At 37.7% G+C, this 19,449-nt stretch overlaps 1 protein-coding gene across 1 annotated transcript in view; it reads right to left on the reverse strand.

Moving 5' to 3' along the window:
* Positions 1-19,449, reverse strand: part of LOC132422733 (zinc finger protein 699) — a 68,499-nt gene that overhangs the window by 48,122 nt on the left and 928 nt on the right. The window contains exons 2-6 of the mRNA XM_069540503.1: positions 13,951-14,003; positions 12,939-13,065; positions 8,262-8,360; positions 7,690-7,873; positions 5,892-7,334 (exon numbers count right to left, since the gene is read on the reverse strand). Of these exons, the coding sequence (XP_069396604.1) occupies positions 5,892-7,334; positions 7,690-7,873; positions 8,262-8,360; positions 12,939-13,065; positions 13,951-13,998 (1,901 nt within the window). The 5' untranslated portion in view covers positions 13,999-14,003. The remainder of the gene's footprint in view (positions 1-5,891; positions 7,335-7,689; positions 7,874-8,261; positions 8,361-12,938; positions 13,066-13,950; positions 14,004-19,449) is intronic.

Here is a 19,449-nt window from a genome sequence, read left to right on the forward strand (position 1 = left end):
CTATGTGATTGGTTGGTTGAATCTGCGAATACAGAATCACTTACATGAAGGGTCAACTGTAGTAATACATGGATTTTCTACTGCTCCATGTTGGTGCCCCTAACTGCAGCATTGTTCAAGGGTCAACTGTAGTAACACATGGTGGTTACACGTGTGAATTCTGAGGCCAGGCGGATTTTAGCTGCCAGTTGTGTGACCTTGGGCAAACTCCTTAGTTTCTCTGCCTCAATTTCCCCATCTGTGAAATGTGGATAATGACAGAATCTATCTCAAAGTGTTTTGTGTGTGTGAAGAGAAAATGCATTAGAGCTGTAAAGTCCTTCAAACAGTGCCTGACACAGAGCTCAATAAACCTTAACTAGTTCAGTTGAATCAAACTAATAATATTTATGTAATGCTAACAACAAGCCATATGTTTTCACGCAAAGATAAAGCAATGTTGGTCTCATACTTTATTGACTGGATTCTTTCCTTCCCTTGTAATCACACTCCTTCCATAATATAAGGAGCCCATATGCTGTGGATGGTTGAAAAGATATCTGGTGCTTGCCCAGAAGATGCTAAGTGAAGGTTATATGAAAATGCTCTCAGCCACAGCTTACCCTAATAGTTCCCTGTCCAACCACACACAAGCCTGATTGTCCTAACTGGTTCTTCAGAATTCTTTGATCTCTGGAGGCAGTATAGTATAGTAATAAAAACCATGGTTTCTGGATTCAGGCATAGTTCCCCTATGTACTAAATATACAACGCTGGCCAATTATTTGAGCTCATTTCTGCTATTTCACTATGGTGTGTTAGGTGGATAATAAGTATCTGCCTCATAAGGCTTTTGTGATGATCAAATACGTTAATATATAGAAATATCTTAAATATTAAGATAGTGAATGATACAGAGTGAAACTCATGAAATGTTAAATATTATTTTCTCTTACTTTTATGATATCATAAAACCAAATAAGTCCCTTCTCTTCAAAACCCTCTCTAAATCTGTCTTCTAAACTCCTCCATGGTCTAAAAACTTGGGACAGAAAAGGAAGTGTTTCTGATCCCACAGAAAGGATGTGGTCCCACCGCAGCCACTGCAGTAGCACTTCCTATGTGCACCTTTGATGCTACTGAATGGCTTTGATTAATTTATGGCTAGTGTTGATAATGTATCTGTCCTAGACTAAACACAAAAACTGTTTCTTGTCCCTTGTCTATTTTTTAACACCTTCCAGATTTTTAAAAAATATATTAGCCTTAAAATATATTTTATGATTGAGAAAGGTAACAGAAAAGCAGGTAATTTAGAGCTTCTCTGGATAATCTGGCCTCACAGAGGGAGGTGCTGGGTTTAGAATTCTTTTTTTTTTTTTAACATCTTTATTGGGGTATAATTGCTTTACAGTGGTGTGTTAGTTTCTGCCCTACAACAAAGTGAATCAGTTATACATACACATATGCTCCCACATCTCTTCCCTCTTGCGTCTCCCTCCCTCCCACCCTCCCCATCCTACCCCTCCAGGCTGTCACAAAGCACCGAGCCAATATCCCTGTGCCATGCGGCTGCTTCCCACTAGCCACCCACCTTACTATGTTTGTTAGTGTGTACATGTCCATGACTCCCCCTCGCCCCGTCACTGCTCACCCTTCCCCCTCCCCATAACCCCAAGTCCGTTCTCTAGGAGGTCTGCGTCTCCATTCCTGCCTTACCCCTAGGTTCTTCATGACATCCCTTTTTTCTTAAATTCCATATATATGTGTTAGCATACGGTATTTGTCTTTTTCTTTCTGACTTACTTCACTGTGTATGACAGACTCTAGGTCTATCCACCTCATTACAAATAGCTCAATTTCGTTTCTTTTTATGGCTGAGTAATATTCCATTGTATATATGTGCCACATCTTATCATATTTCATAAAACAATGTGTATGATGAATTGCAGGATAGATCTGATCAGAACACTGTGTCCTATATACCTTATTAGCAGAAAGCACAGGTAAATGTATTTATTCAACAAATGTTTGAGTCATTATGAAGTGTCAGTCACTTTAAAAGAAGGAATCCAGGACTAGTCATAAATTTTACTTTAACTACTGAGGAGCTATGGATGTCATTTATAAGGGTAAAACAGGTTAGTTGTTCCATTAATCTACACAAGTGCTAAAACTGCAAACACACACACACACACACACACACACACACACATATTTAAAATTGGTGAAATCTGAATAAGTTCTGTGGATTTCCACTGGAGGAAACTGGGTGATGAATACATGGGACTTCCATATACATTTTTTTTTTACAAAAATATGAACTTGTAATTATTACATAATAAAGACTTTAACACACACACACACACACACACACACACACACACACACACAACTAAGGACCAGAAAGCTTAAATGACTTTTTTCAAAGGTCACAGAGGTAAAGTTGAGAAGTGAAGACTAGAAATCAGGTGCCTTGATTCCAGTCCAGTTTTCTTTCCATTCCAACAAGGAAACCATACGGCCTTATGATAACAGGCACATAAAGGTGATCCTCTGCATATATCTCAAATGCATTTCAACTGATAATGCTAATAGTAGAATATTCTGATTGGATGGTTATATAAGCAAATTGGACACAGTAGAAGGCAGGCACTGATACAAGTGACTATCACAAATAGCTAGGGAAATAAGAGAAAATTAAACCCAAATTCAGTAGAAGGAATAAGACCAAAAATTAAAGAATTAGAAGCATAATAAACTGAGAGTTGGTTCTTCAAAAATAATTAACATATCAAAATCCCTACCAAGATGAAGAAAAAGAAAGGGACCACATAAACTACCAAGATCAGGAATGAAAAAGGGGATATAATTACAGCTTTCAGACATTAAAAAGAAATTATAGGATATTATGAATAACTTTATGCCAACAAATTTGGAAAGTTATGGAATGGACAGATACAATTTAGCAAAACTAACACAAAAACAAATAAAAAAATTAAATAACCTTTTGTCTATTTATGTTTGGTGTAATTCATGAGTGAAACTATCTTACAAAAGCCTCCTATGAAGAAAACCCAAAACTAGATTCCCAGGTGAATTTTTCCAAACACATAAAAAATAGATAGTAGATAGTTTAAATTTCATATAAAGTTTTTCAAAACAATTTCCAACTTCTTTTATGAAGCAGTGTAAACCTGATACAAAGCATACAAGTATATTAACATAAAAGAAATTACAAGACAAGCCTCATTAACACAGACACAGAAATAATTTTTTTTAAATAGCATTTTGAATCTAGCAAAATGAAAAGGCTAATAAGCTAATACATATACCATTTCCAAGTATAGTTTATTCCAGGAATACATCTTGTTTTACCATTTGAAAATCAAGGAATGTAGTAATTCACCACATTGAGACCAAAGGAGTTTTTAAAGACTCTGACATAGACAGAAAAGGCACTAGATAAAATTCAATATCATTGATGATTAAAAAAACTCTTTTGATAATCGAGGAATAGAATTCCTTTCATTTAAAAAAGTTATCTATGAAAAACTTACAACTATTATTATACTTAATGGTAAAATATAGAATACTTTCCCCTAACATCAGGAACAGGGCAAAGATGTTCATTTTTACCATTTCTATTTATCACTATAAAGCAATGAGGCAAGAAAAATAAAAGGTAAAGTTTAGAAATCAAGTAAGACTTTCTTTTATTGGCACTGACAGGATTGTATACACAGAAAATCCAAAATAATTCATAAACTATTTGAATAAATAATTGAATTTATAAATATCATGGATAAAAGATCAATGTACAAAAAGAAATTGCAATCCTATGTGCTAGCCCCCAAAATCGAAAAATAAATAAAAATATTTACAAAGGAAAACATATCTCATACCTAGAAATAAATTAAAGTTACTTCAAGACCTCTACAATTAAAACTACAAAACACTGTTAAGAGGAATTAAAGACGACCTAGATAAATGGATAATTATACTATGTTCATCAATTAGAAGACTCAGTATTGTAAAGATGTCAATTTTATTCAGGTTATTCTCTAAAGTCAATGCAATCCCAAGCAAAGTCCCAGAAGATTTGTGAAAATTGGTAAGATCTAAAATTAATATAGAATCAAATCAGGAACAGAGAAGGAAGACAATCCTGATGAATAAAAAAGTTGGAAGGCTCTTGCTACCGGATATCCAAAAATACTGAAAAGCCAAGTAAAGATTGAGAAACCATCTTAGCAATCTAAAGAGATGGTAACAGATGGAATCAAACCTTTCTGAAAGGATTTCTAGAACTACTTAGCCTTGGCTGAGAGTTCCCAGACTTCATAGTTCCCTACCATTGCTAAGACCAGAATGAGCATATTGTGCTAGCTGATGTTATTATTGCCTCTATTTCTACACCCTACCTGCCCCTGCTGCCTCCTTCCCTTCGCCATATACATCACAATTGCCAGGACCCTATGATTCAGTTAGGACTGACTCCACTCTCTTTTTCTGGATGAGTATGGGAGCCAGTCCTAAACAAACCAGAGAATTATATTCCTCTGGCCACAGTGATTCGATCACAGTTGGCAAGTGAGCCAATCAGATTTAACTGTAATAATCATATTGGAATTGTTCAGAAAGACAATCACTCTCTTCTCCCTGAGACTTCAACCCAGAAAGAAAGCAGCCTGGATCTTCTGAGGGCCACTGTGAAGAAAAAGAGCCCACAAGGAAGAATAGCTAATGCAGAATGATGCACAGACAAGACATGGAAACAGAACTCATCCAGATAACATCTTTTTAGCTCCAGGACCCAGCCACCTCTGAAGTTACTTATACCCAAGGATTTTTCAGTAATCAAACCAATAAATTCCCTTTATAGTTTACAAAAATGAAAAGCATGAAGACATGTCAGAGACTGGGAAAAGTTATCTGCAATACACACACACACACACACACATATATAAAATACACATAATTTACGTGTATTATAACATATTTTACGTATATGTATGTAACTAGATATAGACAGAGATACACATACATTAAAAAAGGACAAGTAGGGCTTCCCTGGTGGTGCAGTGGTTGAGAGTCCGCCTGCCGATGCAGGGGACATGGGTTCATGCCCCGGTCCAGGAAGATCCCACATGTCGCGCAGTGGCTGGGCCCGTGAGCCATGGCTGCTGGGCCTGCGTGTCCAGAGCCTGTGCTCTGCAACGGGAGAGGCCACAACAGTGAGAGGCCCGCGTACTGCCAAAAAAAAAAAAAAAAAGGGGGGGTGGGGGAATATTGGGTAGGCAATTTCCAGTTTCTGCCATACTAGATCAAAATGAAATTACCATTTACAAAAGAAATTACAAATACCGAAGTGTTGATAACCACAATGACTGCATACTTAGAGAACAATGAGAGTAAATTAGAAACTAATAATAATAATAAAAAAAGACCACTCATGCCTGCATACAAAAAAATACACTTCAACTCCCCGATGGGTCCAAAAAACTCTGTAATGGAAATAACATTTACATCCAAACCAAAACAAAAGCACCTCATAAAACATATGCAGCTACAGCTGAAAGGTATTAGGGGAAATTTATCACCTTAAACATTCATCAGAAAATTAAAACTGGAAATCAACAAGCCAGCAGTAGTCCACTTTAAGGATGAGGCACCAATCTTTGCTTCTAGTATGAATTTTCTTAGAACACAGTAAGTGACGTTCATGAAGGTGTTACCACATGATTTACATACACAGGGTTCCTCTTAGTTGTGAGTTCTCAAGTCTTCAAAACGATGAGCGACAATTTCTTACATTCACAGGGTGTCTCCACAGTGTGAGACCTTGCGTGCTAAGATCTGAAAAAGCCTTGCAGACATTTCCTTATTCCTTACTTTATATGTTTCCTCTAGTGTGAGTTTTCAAATGTCTTCGAAAGTAAGCGGGACAAACAAAGGCTTTCCCACACTCCTTACATTCATAGGGCTTCTCACCAGTGTGGCTTCTTACGTGTCTTCGAAAGGATGAAGGACAACTGAATGCTTTCCCACATTCCAGACATTCAAAGGGTTTCTCTCCAGTGTGCATCCTTGTGTGGACAGTAAGGTATGAAGAATGGCGAAAGGCTTTCCCACACTCCTTACATTCATAGGGTTTCTCCCCAGTGTGCGTTCTCATGTGGATCCTAAGGGCTGAGGGGTAAATGAAGGCTTTTCCACATTTCTTACATTCATAAGGTTTCTCTCCAGTGTGAGTTCTTGTATGTACCGTAAGGTGGGAGGAACTAATAAAGGCTTTCCCACATTCCTTACATTCATAAGGCTTCTCTCCACTGTGAGTTCTTAAGTGTTCGGTGAGGGATGAGGAACGACTAAAGGCCTTCCCACATTCCTTACATTCGTACTGCACCTTTCCAGTGTGATCTCTCACATGTGCTCTAAAGGACGAGGGACAACTGAAGGCTTTTCCACATTCCTTACATTCGTAGGGTTTCTCTCTACTTTGATTTTTCACATGTGTATTCAGGGAAGTGGGAAGATAGAAGGCTTTTCCACATTCCAGACATTCATAGGGTTTCTCCCCAGTGTGTTTTCTCATATGGATACTTAAGGAGGATGGACAATTGTAGGCTTTCCCGCATTCCTTACATTTATAGGGTTTCTCTCCCGTATGTGTTCTGACATGTACGGTGAGCTTTGAGGACTCACTGAAGGCTTTCCCACACTCTTTACATTCATAAGGCTTCTCTCCAGTATGGATTCTTATATGTATTATAAGGTGAGAAGAGGAACTGAAGGCCTTCCCACACTCCTTACACTCATATGGCTTATCTCCACTGTGAATTCTTTTGTGTTTGGAGAGTGAGGAGGAACAACTAAAGGCTTTCCCACACTCCTTACATTCATAAGGCTTATCTCCACTGTGAATTCTTTTGTGCTCTGTAAGGGATGAAGAACAGCTAAAGGTTTTCCCACATTCCTTGCATTCATAGTTTGTCTTTCCTGTGTGAATCTTCATATGCGCCCTAAAGAATGAAGAACAACTGAAGGCTTTGGTACATTCCTTACATTCATAGGGTTTCTCTTCAGTGGGAGTTTTCATATGCTTCTTAAAACAAGCAAAAAAATGGAAAGCTTTCCCACATTCCTTACACTGATAGGGTTTGCTTCCAGTGTGAGACCTTATGTGATTCTTAAGGGATAAATGATCTGTGAAGGCCTTTTTACACTCTTGGCATTCAAAGGCTTTTACTTCAGTAGTTCTCTTGAGTATATTAAGATTTGAGATATGGCTGAAAGTTTGTCTACACTGATTTTCTTCGTTATGTTCATAGATGTTCTCCACCATGTGACTTCTTTTAAAAAATAAAAATCACATTATTAGCAGCAAGTAAATTTTTACCATTTTCAGTGACTACATCTGTTTCCTTCCCTGTCCAATGATAAGCTGAAAGTTCTCACAGAGGGCTCTACGATAGCCAATATTATCACTGAGTTTTTGGCTTATGGGGTTTTTCTGATGGTTGCTTACAAATGAATTATGTGTCAAACATGGAAGAGCTCAGTCTCATTTGTGGAAAAAATATCTTATGAAAATTCCATATGAAATCACAATTTTTGACCAAGTTTTATATACATGTTTTTTTAATTTCGTGACATTTTAAGATTCTCTCCTGAGACACTACTCTTTCTTATATGAATAGCACTCACCTCAAATGTCTCTCATGGTTTTTGTTCTGATAATCAAAACCATGGTATTCCCAGCTTTTGTGTAAAATGGACAACGAGGAAGCACTCCTTTTGAATCTTACTACATTCTGTTCACTGGATATTTTTTCTCCATAAATATCTTGTGCGGCGACTAATTCATTAGTTTTAAGTTGAGTCTCAAAACCTGAAACAAAAAAGTAAAGGCATCATGAAAGAAGGACTTTTGGCAGTGTGGCTGGTTCAGGACTTTCCCAATAAGCACAGGGTCAAAATGGCAAAGCAATTAAGAAATAATCCCACAAAGATTGAGACTGATGGTAACATAAATAGGGTATTCCTAGGGGAGCAAAACAAAAAGGAACTGGGTAAAATGCACATGACCGAATACTACATTACAAAGAGGAAATATGGGCTTTCCCAAGAACAAGGACTGATGAAAAGTCAAAATAGTAATCGAAGGTATCTGTGGAAGATCAGCTTCCTCAGACATGGCAAAGTTTCACTTTGCTTTTATTTGATTTTTCCAAATGTAATATCCCCCAACCAAGTCAGTTTCTCCCAAGGATTCTTGCCTTCCTGATGCTCCCCCTGGGTGGGTCCTCTCTCTGCTATCTCCAGGTCCTCCTCTTGTTTCCACTGGGAGATCAGATAGGGTGTGTGTAGTGGATACCCTGTTCATGTGGAAAGGTATATCATGAGGGAAAACAATGAGGAACCATAAACATTTCCATGAGACAGGGCAAAAACTTTGCTCTTCTGTTACTCTAAAGCAAGTAGGAGCTTAATTGCAACAAAATGTTGAATTTTTTTTTTTAAGGTGGGACGGGGTGGTGTGATGTCTAGAACTGATCTGACATTCACACCTAAACCTCAGTATTATTAGAAACTGGTCCAATATTCACAGGCAGGACATACTGTTCTCCTGTTGAAGATAAATAATCTCAGAATACCAATCTCAGACAAGGTTACTCTGAGACCATGATAAGATGAAACAAAATAAGGCTACTTCATAATTTAGCCTAGGGACAGACAAAAAATGTCACTGTGCCATCCACAAAATACTAATAGAATTTCCCCTGCATCCAGATTTCTGTCAGCATCCAATCTAAAGTGAACACCTAGGGACTGGGTTGAATGGTGTCCCTAAAAAATTCATGTCCATATATACATTACTATGTATAAAATAGACAACTAATGAGAACCTACTGTACAGCACAGGGAACTCTACTCAATGATCTGTGGTGACCTAAATAGGAAGGAAATCTAAAAAAGAGTGGAAATATGTATACGTATAACTGACTCACTTTGCTGTACAGCAGAAACTAACACAACATTGTAAAGCAACTCTACTCCAATAAAAATAAATAAATAAATGACAGCATAATATAAAAAAAATTCATGTCCAAACAGATCAATGGAACAGAATACAGTCCATAAATAAGTCAATATAAATATAGTCATAAATATAGTCAACTTATCTTTGACAAAGGTGCAAAGGCAAAACAATGGAGAAAAATATAGTCTTTCCAACAAACAGTGCTAAAATAACTACTAGACATCAACATACATTAAAAAAAAAAAAGAATCTTGACCTTACACTCTTGCAAAAATTAACTCAAAATACAGGGGGAGGCATCCAAAGCTTCAGGAAAAGTTGGGGCCCCATCAATAGGGAGTAAAAACTTAGTTCAAAATAGATCACAGATCTAAATGTAAAACATAAAACTATAGAACTCTTAGAAGATAACATAGGAAAAAATGTAGGTGACCTAAGATTTGGTGATGACTTGTTAGATAGGTGAAAATTAATCAGGGGAAACTTCACTAAAATGGAGTTGAGAGGCTGGAAGGAGAAGCTTTCATGCAGTTGCACAGGACATCAATTATAGGAAGAGGGCTTCCCTGGTGGCGCAGTGGTTAAGAATCCGCCTGCCAATGCAGGGGTCACCAGTTCGAGCCCTGGTCCAGGAAGATCCCACTTGCCATGAAGCAACTAAGTCCGTGTGCCACAACTACTAAGCCTGTGCTCTAGAGCCCACAAACCACAACTACTGAGCCCACGTGCCACAACTACTGAAGTCCATGTGCCTAGAGCCCATGCTCCACAACAAGAAGCCACCAAAATGAGAAGCCCGTGCACTGCAACGAAGAGTAGTCCCCACTCACTGCAACTAGAGAAAGCCCACATGCAGCAAGAAAGACTCAATGCAGCCAAAAATAAATAAATTTATAAAAAAACAAATTACAGGAAGAATTGTCGATTACAGACTCCAACAAAAGAATCATCAGGGCTTCCCTGGTGGCGCAGTGGTTGAGAGTCCACCTGCCAATGCAGGGGACACGGGTTCGTGCCCCGGTCTGGGAAGATCCCACATGCTGTGGAGCGGCTATGCCCGTGAGCCATGGCTGCTGAGCCTGCGCGTCCGGAGCCTGTGCTCCGCAACAGGAGAGGCCACAACAGTGAGAGGCCCGTGTACCACAAAAAAAAAAAAAAAAAAAAGAATCATCAAGAATCACCAGTTATAATCCTGACAGGAAAAGATGTACATTGCATCCCCTATAAGAAATCAACTACCCCAGCAACTAAGCCAATATGAAACAATCATCACCCTGAATTCTCATTTTTCTCCAATAGACTTTCATCCAAAACAACCTCTCCCAAATTCCTCCTTTTTCTCTATAAAATTATGTTCTTCTCCCTTGTTTTTTGGACTTGCCTATGGCTTTTGTTATAGCTTTCTTGTCCTAAATTGCAATTCCTCTGCTATGCCCAAATAAACCATTTTTGTTGGTAAAATAACTATCTTATTTTTAAGGTCAACAGATAATGACCTGAAAGACACAATTCATGAGAGAAAGAATTGACAAGTTGGACTTCATTAAAATTAAAAACTTTTGCTCTGAGAAAAAACTGCCAAGAGAATAAAAAGCCACAGACTGGAAGAAATTATCTGAAAAAGACATATCTGATAAAGAAGTGTTATCCAAAATATACACAGAATTCTTAAAACTCAAAAATAAAGAAAATAAACAACCCGATTTAAAAAATGGGCCAAAAACCTTAACAGACACCTCATCAAGGAAGATACACAGATGGCAAATAAGCATATGAAAAGACGTTCCACATCATATGTCATCAGGAAGATGCAAATCAAAACAATGAGATACCACTATACACCTATAAGAATGGCCAAAATCCGGAACACTGACAACAAAGAATTTTGAGAATGTGGAGCTGGTGGGAATGCAAAATGGTACAGTCACTTTGGAATACAGTTTGGCAGTTTCTTACAAAACCAAACATACTCTTAACCATACAGACAGGCAATTGCACTCCCTAGAATTTACCCAAAGGAGTTAACAACATGTCTACACAAAAACCTGCATGTGTATGTTTAGAGCAGCTTTATTCATAATTGCCAAAACTTGGAAGCAATCAAAATGTTCTTCAGTGGGTGAATGGATAAACAGGCTGTGGTACATCCAGACAATAAAATATTAATCAGCACTAAAAAGAAATGAGCTATCCAGCCGTGAAAAGAGGTGGAAAAACCTTAAATGCATATTACTAAGTGAAAGAAGCCAGTCTGAAGAGGTTATATATATATATACTGTGTGATTCCAACTACTTGACATTCTGGAAAAGGCAAAACTATGGAGACAGTAAAAAGATCAGTTGTTGCCAGGAGTTGTGGGGAAGGAGAGATAAATTGGGGTGAAGGGGATACAGAATTTTTAAGGGTAGTAAAGCTACTTTATGATAATATAATGGTGGATATGTCATTATATATTTGTCCAAACCTTAAAATGTACAACACCAAAAGTGAACACTAATATAAACTCTGGACTTAAGGTGATAATGATGTGTCAGTGTAGGTTCATCAACTGTTACAAATATACCACTCTGGTAGGAAGGCTGTGAGTGTATGGGGACAGGGGGTATATGGGGAATATCTATCTGTACCTGTTACTCAATTTTGCTGTGAACCTATAAACTGCTCTAAGAAAAATAAAGTGTACTGAGAAAAAAATCCCTGTCCTCCCAGAATTTCAGAATGTTACTTTATTTGGAAATAGGGTCTTTGCAGATATAATCAAGTTAAGGTAAGTTATACTGGATTAGGGTAGGCCCTAAATGCAATGACTGGCGTCCTTACAAGGACAGAAAGACTTAGAGACAGAGGACGAAGGCCATGTGAAGATGGAGGCAGAGATCAGAGTGATGCAGCTGCAAGCCAAGGATTGCTGGCAACCACCAACAGCTAGGAAGGGGACAAGGAGAGATTTTTCCTGAGCCTTCGGAAGGGTCATGACACCCTGATTTCAGACTTCCAACCTCCAGAAATTTAAAAGAATAAGGTTCTGTTGTTCTTGGCCACCCAGTTTGTGGTGCTTTGTTATGGAAGGCCTAGGAAACCAATACAGCCTGCTTCCACAGACCTACCCCCAAGTCATTCAACCTAAGTACACAAATCCTATAATATTTACTTTCTAACACCTTCTTTCTGAGACATGCCATGGCTCCCCATGGCATGTGTTCTCCCTCACTGCTCAAAGTAACAAACCCAACTTGCTTAACTGGTGGTCTCTGGGTACAGGGCACTAACGCTGTAAAATTCTCAAAAGGTCCCAAACCACCAATTTTCTCCCTGTGCCCCAAAGTGACCCCCGAAGTCTGTGCCCACAATTTCTACACTTAATAAGCCTTGAGGCTTCCAACCACAAGAAAAAGAGAAAGTCAGTTCAATACATGTTTATTTTCTTTCTTTTTTAATCTTAATTTCATATTTATCTTCTTGCCCATTACCCCTAAGCATTTTGAATACAGTCACATCTTGTTTTTTATAGTATACATTCAAAAGGGTTTGATATAGAGTTCACCCTCAAAAAAAAATGCTTAATGAATGAAAGAATGACTGAATGAAGAAAAATAAGACCAACAGCATCTTTATAACACTGGATGAAATGAAAAGTCTGCATTCAGTGCCAGTGTCAGAATGGATAAGGAGATTTCCACTGATTCTTTTTCTGTTGCTGTTTTATACTGGTAGAATATTTCAACAATATGCACTGTTACTGTTTATTTTCATGGTAAACCCACTAGACTGTAAGTTCCTTGGGGTCAGTGACCATGTCTGTCTTATTTACCAATTTATTCCAATTCCTCAACCCAAATCCTAGAACAAAGTCAATTAGTAAGATAAAACTGTTTTCTAAACGACTAAATGAAGGAATGTTGCCACCCTTACCTAATGAGGCCAGGTTCCGGAAGTTTTCCAGCATCACATCTCTGTAGAGGTTTCTCTGAGCGAGATCTAGCAAAGCCCACTCCTCCTGGGTAAAGTCCACAGCCACATCCTCAAAGACCACTGGTTCCTAAAACATTCCACATATTTTGTTCAGAAAAGTGCCAACTCCCCCAATGTGTGCAGGAGGATGAATGAGGCTGGAAATATTGAGGAACTGAGAATCAATTCATAGGAAGTTCAGAAGATTCTATTCTCCCAACATCTACCCTAGGATTCAGTCATCAGATCTTCTTCGTTCTACATAAGCATCCTGACTGATCAAATTTTCTCACAGATTTAACAACACTTTTGAAACAATAAATTTATCTTTCCACAGTTTGATGGTGACCAATTCCAGTCTTACAATAATCCAGAACATCCAGAGGATCTAGCAGAAATGAAATGCTCTAGAAATGAAATAATAATTTCTACATTGAAACCAGCAAAAATTCCTTGTTACAGAAACAATTTCACTGCTTCCTTATATCCCACCACAGCAACCAGCACAACACGAAACACTGGGTCAAATCTGGATGAGGTTTTAATGAATAAAAACACACTGAGGGACAGAGAGCTTTCCTTTTTTTTTTTCATTCCCCACAAACCTTGGGCCCAGGAGTCTGCAAGAAGCACAACATTCAACCCAGGCCCACAGCCGGCCACATTTTCTTGCACTCAAGGCCAGGGGCTGTAAATTATACGACATGAGCTAAATTCAGCCTATCATCTATTTATGTAAGTAAAGTTTTATTGGAACACAATAAAACATTTGTTTATCCACTGTATATGGCTGCTTTCACACTAAAATGGCAGAACTGAGTGAAACAGAAACTCTATGGCCTTCAAAGCCTAAAATGCTTACTATGTGGCCCAATGCAGGAACAGGTTGCTGACCCCTGCTCTAAACAATTAGGAGATCGATGGCCCGGTGGAACTGAAATATTCTTTTGGAGAATTATTAGCTCTTACTCACCTGTGTCATATTTTTCTGTAACTCAGCAGCTGTTCTTTCTTCCTCCATGTTCCCTTCATGAAGAAAGACAGAGTATTGAGAAGTTAGAGCTGAGGCAGGAGAAAGAAGACACGAGAATCTGGGTCTCCCCACAATTTCCATAATCAAGACTGTGGATTTTGCAGCATATCTGTTAGGAGTGATCACTCCCCTCAAAACACACACACACACAGACATGCATAGCCCCAAGACACCCAAGCAAACACACATCAATCTTGTAAGAAAATAGAGGGAGGGGGGAAGAAGTTAGAGCAATCTTATCTCCTCTAGAGCTATAAAACAGTCCTCTGGTTCTTGTAGATCATAAAAAAAACAGGTTATGAGTCCCATTTTGTAAGCAAGTTAACTGTAGTCTAAAAAAATTTAACTGTCAATTTGACCATAATAATGAAAACATAAAAAAAAAACCAGAGAACGCCTTCAATAGTAAGAATATACACACCATCTCAAATCCAGGAAAGTGTGACCTGTATGCCAGACTTCCAGGGGTTCCACTTCCAATATTTATTTCTGTACTGCTTGGCAGGCTAACATGTATTACTCCTCAGTCCCTGACTACTAGACCCTCTCCCACAAGGGCTGCAGGGTCCCCAAAACCTGGTTTTTGAGAAAGAGCATCAACTGACTGAATTCCACATGCAGGTGGCAAGAGAAGACTTCTCCTACTCAATTCTGCAGGAATTGTACAGGAGGTACAGCAGCAGCAGAACAAGAACACTCGGAGTGAAGTTAGCAGTGTGTGTCATCTCTCACAGTGATATCTGTAGCACTACTGCACAAATTTCAAATAACGAAAATGCAACAGTTTCTTCCACTGCCGTGGATGAAGTATGTATTTTAAAGCCAATACAAACTGTAACATTCTTTACTAACATGCTCCATTTAAGCAACCAAGATATGAGAATGACTTGGCAAAGAGATGCCTATACCTCTGCAAAAAGATTATTCATAGAAACTCTGCAAATCAGATCCTATCAAAACCAGTTTATAGTTGAAGAATCTTGGAAAGAGTCACTTAACTATGTGCTCAATGCTACTCAATTAGAAAGCTGCTGAGGAGCTGTGTGTATGCAGCTGTATTTACCTTCAAAGCCTAAATGCCCAATGAGTGTATTTCTGAACATATACCCTACAATTCAGTTGTCAGTGAGGCCCTTATGCCCTAACATTACCAGGGTCTGGCCTAGAACCCTGTTGGGCACACTATGGAGAGTAGACAAATGAAGTATTCTATTCAAGTGTTTTATCTTTGAGCTCCTTCTCTTGACTAAGCCCTATGTCTTCAGCAGGGATGCTTCCCTTAAGGCCCTGACCTCCTGCTCCTTCATCTCATATTTATTTCGGTAATATTCACCCTGTCCTACTATGTGCAGTCACAGGAGACACAGCACTGAACAAAACAGAAAAATACTAAAGTGCCTGGGTCTTATAATCGTTTGAAGGAGGACCACTAAATTAACAAAATATTATCAGGTGGTGGTATATGCTATATAAAAATGCATCACATTATAGGGATAAGGAGATACACACATATTTATCTTTAGCAAATCAGGACTACTTATGTGACAGGGTAGAAGCAGGAAATTAAAATAACTGTTTCAGATAACACTAGAAATCCATGGCTGGTGTGGTACATATATTTATATACAACTGACCCTTGAACAATTGCAGGGGTTGGGGCACCAACCCTCCAGCAGTAGCAAATATGAGTATAACTCATAGTCAGCCCCCAGTACCCAAGGACTCAACCAACACTGATCCTGTAGTATTGTAGTATTTAGTACTGAAAATAATCTGCATATAAGTGGACGCGTGCATTTCAAACCCATGTTGCTCAAGGGTTAATTGTATTTACAAATATCATCCATTCCTGTAGAAGAAAAATCAGTATCAATGGGGTAACCATTGACTTATAAGGGCAGAAAAAGAACAGCATAAAGGTTTAGGGAAAAAAATGAGTATGTGACAAAATTAACAATATTTTAAAAAACTTAAACAGAATCAGATAAAGCTAAATGGCAATATTACCCAAAGCAATCTACAGATTTAATGCCATCCCTATCAAATTACCCATGACATTACAGAACTAGAATAATCCTAAAATTTATATGGAACGATAAAAGACCCAGAATTGCCAAAGCAATCCTGAGGAAAAAGAACAAAGTGAAAGGCATAACCCTCCTAGGCTTCAGACAATACTACAAAGCTACAGTAATCAAAACAGTGTGGTACTGGCACAAAAACAGACATACAGATCAATGGAACAGAACAGAGAGCCCAGAAATAAACCCACACGCCTACGGTCAATTAATCTTCAACAAAGGACGCAAGAATACACAATGGGAAAAAGACAGTCTCTTCAGCAAGTGTAGCTGGGAAAGTTGGACAGCTGCATGTAAATCAATGAAATTAGAACACAACCTCGCCGGTGGAGAAAAGGGAAACCTCCTACACTGTTGGTGGGAATGTAAATTGGTACAGCCACTATGGAGAACAGTATGGAGGTTCCTTAAAAGACTAAATATAGAACTACCATATGATCCAGCAATCCCACTCCTGGGCATATATTTGGAGAAAACCATAATTCAAAAAGATACATGTACCCCAAAGTTCACTACAGCACTATTTACAATAGCCAAGACATGGAAGCAACCTAAATGTCCGTCAACAGAGGAGTGGATAAAGAAGATATATATATACAGTAGAATATATATATATATACAGTAGAATATTAGTATATCTATATTAGAATATCTATATACAGTAGAATATTAGTCAGCCATAAAAAAGAATGAAATAATGCCATTTGCAGCAACATGGATGGACCTAGAGACTGTCATACTGAGTGAAGTAAGTCAGACGAGAAAGACAAATATCATATGATATTGCTTATACGTGGAATCTAAAAAAAGGTACAAATGAACTTATTTACAAAACAGAAATAGAGTCATAGATGTATAAAACAAACTTATGGTTACCAAGGGGGCAAGGAGGGAGAGGGATAAAGTGAGAGACTGGGACTGACATATACACACTACTATATATAAAATAGATAACTAATAAGGGCCTACTGTATAGCACAGGAACTCTACTCAGTACTCTGTAATGACCTATATGGGAAAAGACTCTAAAAAAGAGTGTATATATATATATATATATATACACACACACATATATATGCTATATATATACACTATACTATATATACTATATATATAGTATATATATACTATATATATAGTATATATACTATATATATAACTCTATATATATACTATATATATATACTATATATACTATACATATATATAAAACTGACTCACTTTGCTGTACACCTGAAACTAATACAAAATTGTAAATCAGCTATACTCCAATAAAAATTAAAAAAAAAGAACACACCCTCTCACCATACACAAAAACAAACTGAAAATGGCTTAAAGACTTAAACATAAGGTGTGACACCATAAAACTCCTAGGAGAGATCATAGGCAAAGCATTTTCCAACATAAATTGTACCAATGTTTTCTTAGGTCAGTCTCCCAAGGCAACAGAAATAAAAACAAAAGTAAATGGGACCTAATCAAACTTACAAGCTTTTGCACAGCAAAGGAAACCATAAACAAAACGAAAAGACAACCTATGGAATGGGAGAAAATATTTACAAATAATGCAACCAGCAAGGCTTAATTTCAAAAATACACAAACAGCTCATACAACTCAACAACAACAAAAAAACAACCCGATCAATAAATGGGCAGAAGGACTTCCCTGGCAGTCCAGTGGTTAAGACTCCACACTTCCAATGCAGGAGGCACGGATTTGATCCCTGGTCGGAGAACTAAGATACCACATGCCACACAGCCAAAAAACAAAAAAAAAAAAACGGCAGAAGACCTGAATAGACATTTCTCCAAAGACATACAGATGGCAAATAGGCACATGGAAAGATGCTCAACAATGCTAATTGTCAGAGAAATGCAAATCAAAACTATAATGGGGTACCCCACCTCACACTGGTCAGAATGGCCATCATTAAAAAGTCTACAGATAACAAGCACTGGAGAGGGTGTGGAGAAAAGGGAACCCTCCTACACTGTTAGTGGGAATGTAAGTTGGTGCAGCCACTATGGAAAACAGTATAGAGTTCCTCAAAAAACTAAAAATAGAATTAACATATGACCCAGCAATCCCACTCCTGGACATATACCCAGAGAAAACTATAACTCAAAAAGATACATGCACCCCTATGTTCAAAGCAGCACTATTCACAATAGCCAAGACATGGAAACAATCTAAATGTCCATGAACAGATGAATGGATAAAGAAGATGTGGTACATATACACAATGGAATACTACTCAGCCATAAAAAAGAGAAGGGAATAATGTTATCTGCAGCAACATGGATACAACTAGAAATTATCATACTAAGTAAAGTAAGTCAGAAAAAGAAAGACAAATACCATATGATATCACTTATATGTGGATCTAAAATATGGCACAAATGAAACTACAAAACAGAAACAGACTCACAGATATAGAGAACAGATTTGTGTTTACCAAGGGGGAGAAAGGGTGGGAGAGGGATAGACTAGGCGTTTGGGGTTAGCAGATGCAAACTATTACATATAGAATGGATAAACAACAAGATCCTACTGTATAGCACAGGGAACTATATTCAATATCCTGGGATAAACCATAATGGAAAAGAATATTAAAAAAGAATGTATATATGTGTATAACTGAGTCACTTTGCTGTACAGCAGAAATTAACACAACATTGTAAATCAACTATACTTCAATTAAAAAAATAATAAAGTGAAAAAAATGTTTAAAAAATTAAAAAATATAGGGACTTCCCTGGCAGTCCAGTGGTTAAGACTCTGCGCTTCCAACGCAGGGGGCACGGGTTCGATCCCTGGTCAGGGAGCTAAGATCCTGCATGCTGCAGGACCAAAAAATAAAATAAAATAAATAAATGAATATAAACACAAAACCTGTTTACATCCAGTCATTAAAGAAAAAAATTAGCAGTTTAGAACATACCTACAAAGGAAACAGAAGTTGCAGATTGTTTTACAGACAGGTTCACCAAGTAAGTAAAGGATTCATAATTCCATTTTTTTGGGGGGTGGGGGGTGCTGTTTTCCTGTGTATTTCCAAGACCAGAAAAGTACTCAAAACTCAAATATATGTGTATACACACACACACACGTACATAAATATATGAAAGATCTCATTCATATACACAAGGGCAAAATATTAAAATATTAGTACAGTCCAGAAATGAATAATGAAGATAATAATCACAAAATAAGTTCATTTCCTCCTAGGAATGAAGTGTGGTTAAAATGATTAACATAATTTAAATGATTAATATAATTCACATTAATAGAAAAAGATCACATGACTCATCCCCTTCGATACAAAATAGTGACTGATCTCTATCAATATGCATTGAT

This window comes from Delphinus delphis, chromosome 3 (genome assembly GCF_949987515.2).
Source record: "Delphinus delphis chromosome 3, mDelDel1.2, whole genome shotgun sequence".
Taxonomy (NCBI): domain Eukaryota; kingdom Metazoa; phylum Chordata; class Mammalia; order Artiodactyla; family Delphinidae; genus Delphinus; species Delphinus delphis.